This window comes from Anabrus simplex, chromosome 2 (genome assembly GCF_040414725.1).
Source record: "Anabrus simplex isolate iqAnaSimp1 chromosome 2, ASM4041472v1, whole genome shotgun sequence".
Taxonomy (NCBI): Eukaryota; Metazoa; Arthropoda; class Insecta; order Orthoptera; family Tettigoniidae; genus Anabrus; species Anabrus simplex.
The window spans coordinates 790,283,098-790,297,494 of NC_090266.1; the positions used below are offsets into that span (position 1 = coordinate 790,283,098).

At 40.8% G+C, this 14,397-nt stretch overlaps 1 protein-coding gene across 1 annotated transcript in view; it reads right to left on the reverse strand.

Annotated features, from left to right (window-relative positions):
* Window positions 1–9,183: 9,183 nt before the first annotated feature.
* Window positions 9,184–14,397, reverse strand: part of mtt (mangetout) — a 1,300,850-nt gene continuing 1,295,636 nt past the window's right edge. The window contains exon 14 of the mRNA XM_067140048.2: window positions 9,184–9,389. Within this exon, the coding sequence (XP_066996149.2) occupies window positions 9,184–9,389 (206 nt within the window). The remainder of the gene's footprint in view (window positions 9,390–14,397) is intronic.

The following is a 14,397-nucleotide window of genomic DNA, read 5'->3' on the forward strand; positions in this document are numbered from 1 at the left end:
GACCTCACGAGGCTGAGTGGACCTCATTCCAGACCTCGTACTACTTTTCAAAAGAAAATTCGTGGCAGAACCGGGAATCGAACCCGGGCCTCGGGGGGGGGGGGGCAGCTATTCACACTAACCACTACACCACACACGCAGACTTGCCGCGTTGAAACAGTAGAATGACCGGACAATCCTCACTGTGTGCGACAGTCGGCCCTTCAAGTACGATGGGGAGTGAATGTTTGTTGTTGAATCTTGGGAAATCGCCTGATTGGACCTTATTTCATTGAAGGCCATTGGACGGGCGCATGCTACCTGCACTTTCTGCGAGAGGAACTTTCACTGCTGCTGGAGGATGTGCCCTTGCACGACCGTTTGACGATGTGGTTGTAACAGGATTCAGCTCCAGCGCATTGGACTTTGCCCGTTCGTAACCATCTGAACGAGGAACTGCCAAGGAAATGGATAGGACGAGGAAGCCCTGTTTCTTGGCCCGCGAGATTACCGGATTTAACTCCGTTAGACTTCTTCTTGTGGGGACATTTGAATAACGTCGTTTACACTCAAGCGCCAGGAAACCCCGACCAGCTCCGGCAAGTCATCGCAGACGCCTGCCGAGCAATTACATCTGGAATGCTTCGGCGCGTAAGACAATATGTAGGACACCGGGCCCGAATATGTATAAACCAAAACGGTCATCACATCCAGTATTTGCTGCGATAAAACATTGTCAGAGCAGTTGTGTTCCTAATATTTCCGGTTTGTATGTGTCGGGCGTGCTAACTAATCGGCCCTTCTTAAGGCAACAAAACACATTCATTCACACACAATTTGGATGAAAGCGGGTATTGAACTTACATTGCGTACGGAACGTGTTGAACGAATATTTCAAAATGTTGTAATCTTCGCCCCGGAGTCGAACCTTTCACCTGACGTACAATTCCGCTCTGCCATACCTTTACCAACTACACTACGGATCCGTACTGCGCACTGCATGGCTTATAGAGAGTACAGTATTACGTTTACTATGGTCACAATATCAATTTAGTGTTTCGCCGGCGTGACAGGTTCATATGATCTAGAAAGCACACGCATGTGTTCCAGTGTTTAATACAAGTATAACATTACGCCGTCGTATCATGGTGAGGCGGTAAATACCAAGATATCTGGTTGCGTTGTCTGAGGATATCGGCAGGGCAGATGTTTTCAGGACGGAATGAATATTGTGCGTTGCTTAAAACTGCATTGGAAGGGGCGGCTGAATCACGCTGTATTTATGGAGTGTGCTACGTGAGAGAGATATCTCCTGAGACGAGATGCTGGAGGTGGAGAGGCCGGCATGAGGAGGCAATTTTAACAAGGTATGGCAGAATATTAAATATGTTAACTCTATGCGAGTGAAAATAGGGAAGATTCCCATGTTCCGCTTTAGCATGTCACTGCGAGGTTCTGGCTTCATAAATGTTAATGTAGGATTTCTTTCTTTCTTAATCTGCTTACCCCCCAGAATTCGTTTTTCCCTCGGACTCACCGAGGGATCCTACCTCTACCGCCTCAAGGGCAGTGTCCTGAAGCTTGAGACAGTGGGAAGGGGAATACAACTGTTGAGGATGACCAGTACCTCGCCCAGGCGGCCTCACTTGTCATGACCGACCTCGATACCTGCAGTCACTTAAGTGCGGCCAGTATCCAGTATTTGGGAGATAGTGGGTTCGAACCCCACTGTCGGCAGCCCTGAAGAGGTTTTCCGTGGTTTCCCATTTCCACATCAGGCAAATGCTGGAGCTGTACCTTAATTAAGGCCATGGCAGCTTCCGTCCCATTCCTAGCCCTTTCCCATCCCATCGTCGTCATAAGACCTACCTTCGAGGATGGCTGGGGTGGTATTCGAACCCCCTCTATTCAGTTGATCTCCCGAGACTGAGTGGACCCCGTTCCGCCCATCGTACCACTTTTCAAATTTCGTGGCAGAGCCGAGAATCGAACCCGGGCCTCCGGAGGTGGCAGGTAATCACACTAACCACTACACCACATAGGCGGACATAAATTACAGTTACCTGGGAAATATTTTACTCAATTACAATTACAGATTACTTTCTCAACAAGTAATTAGTAAAATTAGAGTTACTTCACAGAATGTCCGTCTAGGTAATCGCTGACACTTTTTCGTATGGGGTTGGAGTAATACCAAAGTTTGCAATAATAATTATAATTTCGTGTGGATATTTTAAGCCGAGTGCAGCCCTTGCATGGCAGACCCTCCGATGAGGGTGGGCGGCATCTGCCATCTGTAGGTAACTGCGTGTTATTGTGGTGGAGGATAGTGTTATATGTGGTGTGTGAGTTGCAGGGGTATTGGAGACAGCACAAACACCCAGCCCCGGGGCCATTCGAATTAACCAATGAAGGTTAAAAATCCTCGACCCGGCCGGGAATCGAACCCGGGACCTTCTAAATCGAAGGCCAGTACGCTGACCATTCAGCCAACGAGTCGGACAACGTTTGTAATGATGAAGATATTACTTCATTTTATGATTTCTTTTAGCATAAGGATATTGTGATAGTCAAGATTATATTTTGGAACTATCAAAATAATTCTTTCCCACAATTTTTATTTTTGTTAGTGACTTTTAGTATTTTAAGTAATTTTCCATTTACTTTTCACAATAATTGGTTCTTAAAGTTCTTATAATAATGAATAAGTACGCTCATAACAGTCCGCCTCTGTGGTGTAGTGGTTAGCGTGATTAACTGCCACCCCCGGAGGCCCGGGTTCGATTCCCGGCTCTGCCACGAAATTTGAAAAGTGGTACGAGGGCTGGAACGGGGTCCACTCAGCCTCGGGAGGTCAACTAAGTAGAGATGGGTTCGATTCCCACCTCAGCCATCCTGGAAGTGGTTTTCCGTGGTTTCCCACTTCACCTCCAGGCGAATGCCGGGATGGTACCTAACATAAGGCCACGGCCGCTCCCTTCCCTCTTCCTTGCCTATCCCTTCCAGTCTTCCTATCCCTCCACAAGGCCCCTGTTCAGTATAGCAGGTGAGGCCGCCTGGGCGAGGTACTGGTAATTCTCCCCAGTTGTATCCCCGACCAAGAGTCTGAAGCTCCAGGACACTGCCTTTGAGGCGGTAGAGGTGGGATCCCTCGCTGTGTCCGAGGGAAAATAATATGATGATGACGTTCATAACCACTTAATTTTTCCCTGTTTCTGCTACCATGCAATGTGCTATAGGCCTATCGGTTACTAGAATATAACGATTACAATTTTATTTCAAGAAGGGCATTTCGAATAAAAATGATATTTTGTAAAAAGTTATGATTGGAGTAAAAATTAATATAAAAGTATTCTTTACAATAATTCGATTATTTTTACTCAATTACTTCCCAAATCTGTTTGTATTGCAAATCTTCACTTATTTTGAAGCTCCTGGTGCACGTTCTGTCGTCATGACCCAGTCCGCGGAGTCATTTAACCCACTTTCCTTTCCTAGCATATTAACAAATTTACATTTTCACAAACACATATGTATATAACATTTGTGCACATTTTCTAACGTGATTTTTACTCATTAACGTGGTTTGAAAATCTCAAGATGTCCACATGAATGGACGAAAATGCCATTCAGTGTTAAATTACGTTTCTTATTTCAACTTTAGTGACTTTTAGTATTTTAAGTAATTTTCCATTTACTTTTCACAATAATTGGTTCTTAAAGTTCTTATAATAATGAATAAGTACGCTCATAACAGTCCGCCTCTGTGGTGTACTGGTTAGCGTGATTAGCTGCCACCCCTGGAGGTCCGGGTTCAATTCCGGGCTCTGCCACGAAATTTGAAAAGTGGTACGAGGGCTGGAATGGGGTCTACTCAGCCTCGGAAGGTCAACTGAGTAGAGGTGGGTTCGATTCCCACCTCAGCCATCCTGGAAGTGGTTTTCCGTGGTTTCCCACTTCTCCTTCAGGCAAATGCCGGGATGGTACCTAACTTAAGGCCACGGCCGCTTCCTTCCCTCTTCCTTGCCTGTCTCATCCAATCTTCCCATCCCTCCACAAGGCCCCTGTTCAGCATAGCAGGTGAGGCCCCCTGGGGCGAGGTACTGGTCATTCTCCCCAGTTGTATCCTCCGACCCAACGTCTGAAGCTCCAGGACACTGCCCTTGAGGCGGTAGAGGTGGGATCCCTCGTTGAGTTCGAGGGAAAAACCGACCCTGGAGGGTAAACAGATTAAGAAAGAAAGAAGAAAGAATTTCAACTTTAATGTCTCAGTAATTTATTTATATTATAAATTGAATTCGACCGTCTATAAAACTTCTTCATATTACCCATAATAACAACAACAACAATAATAATAATAATAATAATAATAATAATAATAATAATAATAATAATAATAATAATAATAATAATAATAATATTGTAGGTTGATTCCATCATGCTATCAAGTTAAAAGTATTGGGGACATCGATCTATGTCGGTGTCATGGTTACAACTGAAGTAGTGAGCTTCAGAGGTTGCTGAAGATGTTGGCGAGCTGTGCCTGTTTTAGGTCCGCGAGAGGTATTTTATTTCCCTCAAACCCTCCGCCACCTGGGACGCGCCCGATAGGGGAACAGGCTGAAACCCCCACCTGGCCCTTTCGTCTTAAACCAAGAACAGCTGGCTTCGTGAAAGTGAAACAGATCTCCAGGAAATCAACATCTCAGAAGACATTGTACAGGACAGATGTAAATTCAGAACCAAAATCGACAATCACCACTTTGAAGACAAACCCAACACCAGAGCTACTAAAACTTGGACAGAAGAACGAAGGAAGGTGCTCAGCGAGAGGATGAAGAGATTTTGGGAGGAAAAGAAGGCCAACACATCAGCTAAGCAAGTTCAACCGTGCTCCTGAGTAGGGCGTAACGATGTAAAAAATAATATACATATCCTAGGTCCAGGTAATTTTTCGTCAGAGGTATAATGCCTCACCTGGCGTTCAATGTGGAAGTAAGTGTCAGTTAATGAAACCTGTTTTACACTTTTTAAACCATGACAGATGCTCAATATTATGCAAAATACTAAGAAAAAGTGGAGAGTAAACAGTTGATGGAGAAAACCTGTCTCACTGTCATTGTTCCCAATAAAAGTTTCACAAGCAGCCACTAAAGTCTGAACCGAGATTCAACAGTTTGAACGTATAGCCATTCACATTGAGGAAGGGTCTATCGTTTAGCCAATATAGCACTAGCTAAATTGTAACATTAAGGTAAACAGTAATTTCTAGAATCATGAAGGTTTTTCCCCACCGTAGAAAGCTTCTCGTCCTTTGACAAAGATTTGGCCAGAAACCCTATTAATATATTAATCTCATTACCAAATTATTATTATTACTATTATTTTTATTAATGTTATTATTATTAGTAGTACCAATAGTAGTGGTGGTAGTAGTAGTAGTACTAGTAGTGCTAGCAGCAGCAGCAGCAGCAGCAGCAACAACAATAGCAGCAGTAGTAGTAGTAGTAGTAGTGGACCCTAGTAGTAGCAACTTCATGTGGCTATTGCTAGCCTCGTTCAGCCCTCAGCTGGTCCCCGAGGAGGAAAAAAGTGTTAACGAAACTTGTGGTGGGTGGGTAGACAGCGTCGGTTGTGTATAGGAAAGCACATGCTATTTTGGCGGAAAATATTATTGTGTGTGGCGTATGAGTTTCAGGGATGTTGGGGACTGCACGAACATCCAGCCCCCTGAACGAGGGAAATAATATTTTAAGATTTCATTCCCCGACCGGGCCTGGAATCGAACACCGGACCTCCTGAACTGAAGTCTACTACACTGATCATCAAACTAAGAAGCCAAACATTATTATTATAGAACTAGTACTACTACTACTATTGTCCCGCAGGAGCTCTATTACATGTCATGAGGCTGACGTACTTCAGAAACTTCTAGAACCACTGGACTGAGCCAGGATTGAATTCATCAACCTGGGCTTTTACCGTCTGAGCCTCTCTGTCCGGCACAGTTTAGAAGTACTACTGGTTACTACTGCTAGAAACTAGTATTGGTTCCGTTTAGGGGAAAATATAAAGCCTAAAAAATGGACATTTGTATTAAATTTTCTATGACAAAAGACCCTCCAGTTGGGGAGTACGTACTGCCTATGCTGACACTGGTAATTTCTCCCTTTTTAGGTACGCTCAGGTAAAAGGTCCTTTGCCTTACAGATTTGAAACTTTATAGTGTTATTATAGGAACTTTGTTCTTTACATTGCGGTCTTTAGTTTTAGGATTAGATGCATGGTTATTTTTTGGGATTTTTTTCCCAAATTTAAAAAATATTCATGAAAAATTTGAGTAATCATAATTTTTTCTGGTCTCATATATTAACATATCTAAAATAACCTGGTAGCTTTACCAAGAGGAGATGTGGAAGTATCACTGATAATTATTTCAGATTTCTACCTTTTATAGTTTTTGACTGAGCGTACCTATATAAGGAAAAAAACAAAAGCAGAGAAAATTAACTTTAAAGTTTAGCTTATATAAATCTTAGTTGACATGTAGTCTAGAACCCTCCTGCTGCATATTCCTCATCCTACTTGTCCTCCAGACTCCTTTTCATTGCTCTCATTGACTTACTTATCTTGGCTTCCACTATAAACAGCTTTTTATCCTCCATTTTGGTCCGACGAACATCTAAAGCTTGAAACGCACTGAGCGAATTCCACGTTGGTTGGATCCCCAGCTGTTGTAGAACTTCAATTCTCCCTGAATTTCCCATATTAAATGATAAAACAACATCATGTACTCCTAATTTTAAGGTTTTATATCCAACAAAAATATTTTTAGGTACCGGTACACTGCTCCAAATAACACTGTCAAAAGACTCGTTTACATTTTTGGTTTTCCCATGCATACATTTCTTCAATAAATCGGGATGGGCAAGATCCTTATAAATGGGCTTAATCATAAGCATCACTCCTCCTGGAAGTCAACGGTGATTGTAGGTTTCCTTGTTTTTATTATACGTGCACCAAGAACCACGACAAACAACTCAGTAACCCGAAATAATAAGCTAACATAAAAATCTTGAAGAAAATTCTAGCCTAATATTGCTATAACTTGAAGTTGGATTAAAGAGATTATATGTAAAAAAATTATGAAGGTGGATTAAACGTATTCAGATTCTAGATATTATCTGTACATCATACGGTATAATTATGTCTTGGAAAACTTCATGTTAGTTTGTTTTTCTTTCTAATCTTGGGCAAGTTTCGGTACTGATGCCGATTGTGCTATTTTGGATATTTCTGTTGCTGTGAGCAATTTCTCGTCATAAGATTTCGACTGATGAGAAGCTCGAACATAGTCTATGCGTTTCATTAATGGACTTTTATTTTCTAGAACTAGAAAGTTATCAAAAAGTAAAACCCAGCCTACAGTCAGAGGAGGGCGTGGCATTTTAAAATGAGATGGGCCATGGAATATCCAAATTATAGGCACCTGTAACGCGATTTCACTGAAATAAAAACGGTGCTCTATTGTACACATACCAAAGAGTACTAAAATACATTAAAATGAAATTCGCAAATTTTTGCAAAAATTGAGGTACGTTCTCCCCTTAAAGGTATGAAACTCCCAACACAGCAAGTAGGCTTTTGAGAAGACATTTATTTTCTTAAAATTAACATAAAATTTCATCTATAAGCTACATTTTTAACTTTGAAATAAAGTTATGTATCTTTATCAATCTATGACTACGTCTCAACACTGGGGAATATCCTCCATTACAGACATGAGGATTAAGAACATATGAGATAGGGAGATGGTACAACACCCAGAAATGAGAATATTGGGGAATTTGTGTTGTACCTTTAATGTATGCATGTGGGGTTGTTTTATTACACATCCTTCACATTCAGTTTATAGATATATAATTACACACGAACTTCCACTTAATTAAAGGGAGGGTTGACACCTATTTACAAATGGCCTCTTCCAAGTGGATAATAAATTTATCTTAATTTCTACTTCTGACTAGAACATTAATTATTCTAAAATACTTGTTTATTAGAAAAGAGAAATGCTTCCCTATACGTACATGTTTATGTTTAGGTGGAAATAAAATAAACCAAATTAAGATGTTCTGTCAGATACTGCACAAGGGGCTCAAATATATGCAGTGATCTGACAACTTCACTGACTCTTGAAACCAGTTACAAGAGGTCATTTTGTTACATTTGGATAATGCTACTACACCTAAGACTACATCGGTTATGCTATTTAACAACTAGTTTCACACTATTCCTCTTAAAACACATGGTATGGGCAACAATGTATGTGTTACATCAACCAGACATATAGTATAGGAGAACTTCGTTTAAATAATTACTTAATGAAATAGATATGTCTGAGTGTGTTATTTACAGTATATATCCATTTAAAATATTATAATCGCGGAACATAATTTCTTAGAAATCCGTCATTATTTCCCTAAACAAAACATATCATTTATTTCAATCTATGAAACTCATAACGAAAATAGGAGCTTTAAACTTACAGTTATCTAAAGAAATGAAGGAATAATTTTCTTAAATGTTATCTATCATTATTTCATTTCATGACTAAGCTGCAGTTTCTCGTAATCATCAAAGCCAATCTTATTGTTAGTGAATGAACATTTTGACTCGTATTTTAAAACTCTTTCCCACTCAACCATAAACTGTAATACGAGAAATGACACTTCAATTATTCCAGGGCATAAACAGTTTTCCGTGAGGTGAATTCTACATTGTAATTTGCGTACAGGTTCTTCTTTTCGTGAAGAATGTCATAAAATTGCATTGTTTCACTAATTTATATATATTAAAACATGAAACAGTGAAATAAGCGCATTGTTTATTTAGATAGTTTTCCTTCAGAAAATGGATATGTACAGTATACCAGACAGCTACTCTTTGTTCCTGGAATGGCATATAGGGATATTCTATATCTATGCACATTAATTATATTTTTATTTCACTTTTAATAGAAACTTTACTGAGGAAGTGCCAGTTCTTCAAGGCAAGATAAAACTTGAATCTAATGAATGACTGGTTAAATACACCCTTCAGTCTCTTTTGGCACAAAACTTGGATGTACATTTCTGCTGCACATCAGACAAGTACCGGACGACGTTTACGCTTGCCCCTTATTGTTGACGATTCTTCCTTATCCTGCTATAATTGCTCATCCTTCTGAGCTGGCGGTGATGCTGAAGGAGGTGGCGGTGGCGGTGTTGGTGATGTTAAAACAGGCCCATTACTGTTGCTTGAAGGCAGGTCAGTAGTAGTCTGTGTTGATCGGTTTACCAACATACAGGGTTTAGAAGGTACAGGTCGTCGGAGCTGATGGACAACATCTTCGCGTACTTCAAGATCAACACCTATCAGCATAAAGATACATTTAATGAATGAATGAATGTGAAATGAAAAATTTCAAGTACATTAATAATTATTAAAAACATTTTTATTAAGTATATTTGAGTTGAATGTGCGGTCATCTGTACCTGATGAATGGTAGTACTTATCTGAACATCTCATGAGCATTAGATATCAATATTACAGTATTATACTGACAGCATTGCACATGACGGTACCGCGAGTGCATGCATTCACTATTGCACAATGCCACTTCAGCTTCCTATTAGTTAAAGCGTATTTATATTCGATCAGGGCGATTGTCTAACAGACTGAAGAGTTTGTGGAATGTGTTCTCTTCATAGTCATTTCAAGTCTGCCTAAGTCCAAAGTACGTTATAAGCTTCTTGTATTAATAAAAGGGTCGTTAAAATGTAAAAGAAACTAACGAACGCATTAATGTCATGAATAAATTTACAGCGGTACCTTTATTATGAAGCGCACTGGATCGCTCCACTGAAGAGTAATGATTCAGCGACAGAAGGCTATGCGATCACATTATGAGGGAAGAAGTTGAGCTTTCTTCCAGAATGTGCTACGCCCAGTAATACATGAATCACTGTTGATTGCCTTTCTCGGGAAAGCAACCACTCATCTCTTTGGACACACCAGTCACGTAATATCACCATATACTGTTCTTCTTTATTCACGATCACGCTTCCTCCCACATTGAGGCAGTAATCAACCCAAATTCCTGTAGAGAACACGGCAAGGTAGATGTGGCCGTACAAATTTTCTTGGATCTGGAAAGGCGATTGCCTAGTCTGTGTTTAACTAGAAGAGGTACTGAATGCTGTCCTTTGGAAATGGTTTTATCAGCAGTCAGTTATCTTCAGCGTAGGAGGAACGGAACATGTGATGAATATCTGGTGATACGACGGGAACCCCAGGGATGAAGATGATGATTATTCTTAACTAGCACTTATCGGGCGAGTTGGTCCTGCGGTTAGGGGCGCGCAGCTGGGAGCTTGCATCCGGAAGATAGTGGCCTCGAATCCCACTGTCGGCAGCCCTAAAGATGGTTTTCCGTGGTTTCCCATTTTCACACCAGGCAAATGCCGGGGCTGTACCTTAATTAAGGCTACGGCCGCTTTCTTCCACCTCCTAGCCCTTTCCTATCCCATCGTCGCCATAAAACCTATCTGTGACGGTGCGACGTAAAGCCACTAGAGTAGTATAATAGGCGGGTTCTGCGGCCACCACCACCACAGGCTCCCAGAGGCCTCCTCCACCACCACCACCACAGCCAGAGGCCTCCCACAGGTCTCCTCCACCACCCGCGGGAAATTTGAATTTGTAAACAAAGCCACGTGCTTTTTGACAGCTATCATCGACAACAACGCATCGCTAACCTCAGTACTGCCATCTTGACGGGCCTAAACCTCAGTGGTACCAACTTAACCTAACTAGCGCGAGATAAATAAATCCACGTGTTTTTGACAGCCACGTGCTTTTTGACAGACAACAACGCATCGCTAACCTCATTACTGCCATCTTGACGGGCCTAAACCTCAGTAGTACCAACTTAACCTAACTAGCGCGAGATAAACAAATCCACGTGCTTTTTGACAGCCACGTGCTTTTTTGACAGCTGTCATCCGCCATCTGAGAGCACCGTGCTACCCTCTTTATCGCAGTAGCTGCAAATTCATCACCTGTTATCGGCAGTGCTGCTATCTTGGCGGGGCTAAACCTTAGTGCTACCAACTTAACCTCACTAGCGCGAGATAAACAAATCCACGTGCAGCTGACATCCGCCATCTTTAATCTATAGAGCACAGTGCTGCCCTCTTTAGCTACTTACCTTTGAAATGTGGTGGCGGATAATTTGAAAAATGCTTTTTGACAGCAGCCATCTTGCATCGCAAACCTCAGTGCTGCCCTCTTTAGCTAGATACCTCTGAAATGTGGTGGCAGACAATTCCACGTGACAGCAGCCATCTTTGAGCACAGTGCTGCCCTCTTTGTGGTGGCGGCAAATTCCACGTACTCTACAAACTCACGTGCTTTTTTCTGACAGCTGTCATCCGCCATCTTGCATCACAAACCTCAGTGCTGCACTCTTTAGCTAGATACCTTTGAAATGTGGTGGCGGCAATTTGAAAAATTCTACATTCTCTTGTTTGGAAACAAACCTATGCGCTGTCATCCACCATCTTTAAACCACAGAACACCGTGCTGCCCTCTTGCGTCAGCTGTCATCCGCCATCTTTAAACTACAGAGCACCGTACCGCACTCTTGCGTCAGCTGTCATCCGCCATCATTAAACTACAGAGCACCGTACCACACTCTTGCGGGCAATTCCGTCAGCTGTCATCCGCCATCTTTGATCAAGAGAGCGCAGTGCCGCACTTTATGTGGTGGTGACAAATTCCACATTCGCCATCTTTAATCTACAGAGCGCCGCGCTGCACTCTGTGGTGGCGGATAATTTGAAAAGCTGCCAAGAGAGCATCGTGTTGGTATCTTTATTACACTAAACTTTATTCTTTGACATGTGGTGGCGTATAATTTGAAAAATGCTTTTTGACAGCAGCCATCTTCAATCAACAGAGCACCGTGCTGTGCACTCTTTGTGGTAGCGGTAGACAATTTAAAAGAACATGTCAAGGAATACCTTTGTTCTAAGAAGATATTACAAGAGAAGTGATTAAGAATATAATCGAACACGGTACTCGATCCAACATATGATTAGAACATCGGTTGTTGTGTTTACAACATATCTGGTGTATACCTTTGTTCTAAGAGAAAAAGTAAGACTAAAATTTTGAACAGCTTGCGTAAGATAGCAACTCTTATAACTTCCTTTACTTTGCTAAGGCATAGCTTTATCGAACATACAACGCAATCTTATGCATAAGGTAGTGCACATATCGCGTACCTGCATGTTTATACTTGAACACATACTGCTGTTCATAGTTCGATGTTGTAGAACACTGCATCGCAAGACTAGAATCAAACACTTTTGAGGAAAAAAATTCTGTTCTCGACATACTTACTGAACTAGACGATACTATAATTACGAATCTGCTCAACACCTTCTTTCTTGCTTTTCTTCTATGAGTAATAAACAAAAACTCTATCTTGCAAATAAGGAGCGGTAGGAAGGTAATACCTTATCTAAAATAAAAGAATATGCTAATTCTACATTATTTATTTACATCTTGTATGTACAAGTTTTATCTCGAATCGTTTTACCGTAGTGATGTTTGCGTACTTCTCCCTTCTCAACACAATTCTTGTATGTACAAGTTTAAACTTGAATTATTTGCTGTTCTATACTCTCAGCGTACTTCTTATTATCTTTATACAATATGTACAGTGAATTGTGATGTAAGACAGCTTAACGTATATATTTTACAAAGTACACACCTCTAGCATAATGTTTACACACACACACACACACACACACACACACACACACACACACACACACACACACACACACACACACACACACACATGCATCTGCTTTATGTAAAGTAGTACCGATCAATACTACTATGCCCCCAGGCTAGAGTGTTGGTAGAATTTGGAATGACAAACCGTTTGCAATCAACATTATTAAGGGCTACCTTACTAATTAATTCAAAACTTAGCTGATTCTGAACTACATTTTTTTAATCCCCTTCAATATTTGTAGTTCATTTAAGAGTTTTATGCAATATGACTTGGATTTAGTACCTACAAATGAATCGATAATATTCCCAGTACATTCATCTTTCATTTTACCTAGAACCTTTTTGTTCACTAGCGGTAAATGATATTGATTATTTGCAGGATAGTTACTTGTATCAAACCTACCCAAGTCTGGCTTTATATCATTGCAATAGTCATCAGTTTTGATTTGATAAATAAACGAATCGGTATCTGTGTAGAGCAATTGCGCATTATGCGCGTACTTCTTCATCATATAATCGTAATGGAATTCATACATAAGTGTTTTAGTCAATTCAAGTACTGCAAAGCCGACGTAGGTAGGTTTGTCATACTTAACCCTAACACGATTCATCTGTATAATAACTAAATTCTCATGTATGATGGTACAGCTGTGGAAATTTGGTTTACTTATTAAATAGTTAGCACAGTACCTTTTCTTAATATTTTCCCAGTTTGTAATCAATTTTACATCAACGCGTTTGTCAACATTTTCCATAGTCTTACCAAACACACTGTTATTCATGAGCTTGTAGAAATCTTTTTCAAACTCGTTAACCGCATTCGTTCTTAAATTATTGTTCAGATCGATATATGGCTTTAGCCACGGTGACTGATTAAATTCTAGTACGCGATGAATTTTGGATAACTTCAAACCATGCTGCAAACACTGTTTTAAATTTCGGTAATGAATGATATACTTATATTTATCACACAAATTAGCAATTAGCATTTTCGTCGTTGATGCGATGTACGGGGACAGAACGGTAAGTCATTATGAGAAGTGTGTAATTCTTTAGGATACTGTAAGTCAACTTCGAGGAAATAGCCTTTATCAGCTTCATCGCCTTGGGCGTGCAGCTGTAAAGCATCAATTTCGCACTGCGTTAGCCAGCGGAAACCACTCACCGGTAGATGCTGATTCATCGCCCACCCATACTGATTATTAGCATCGGGATAAACAATATACTGATTAGCATCGAGATAAACAATATACTGAGATTCCTCGGCATGTACTTATTATTTGCTTTAGAATACCGCCCGCTGCACTGACTTAGACCGCCTCGAATAGATGATTTTATAAAGTGCACCATATCAATATCAGTTAGCAGTTCCAAATTCACCTGCGTGTATTTTAACATCGCATCCCAACTTAACCCAGGCGCAGTAAAATTCTGACATGGGTCAAGGCTGTAGGTTTTCTTGCAAACACAGCGAACATTTTCAAAAACACCAGCTAACAAAAGTACATCCGTCTTTAAATATAAGTCGGAGTATTCACCTAGCGTTTGAATGTGGAACTGCTCCCAGATATG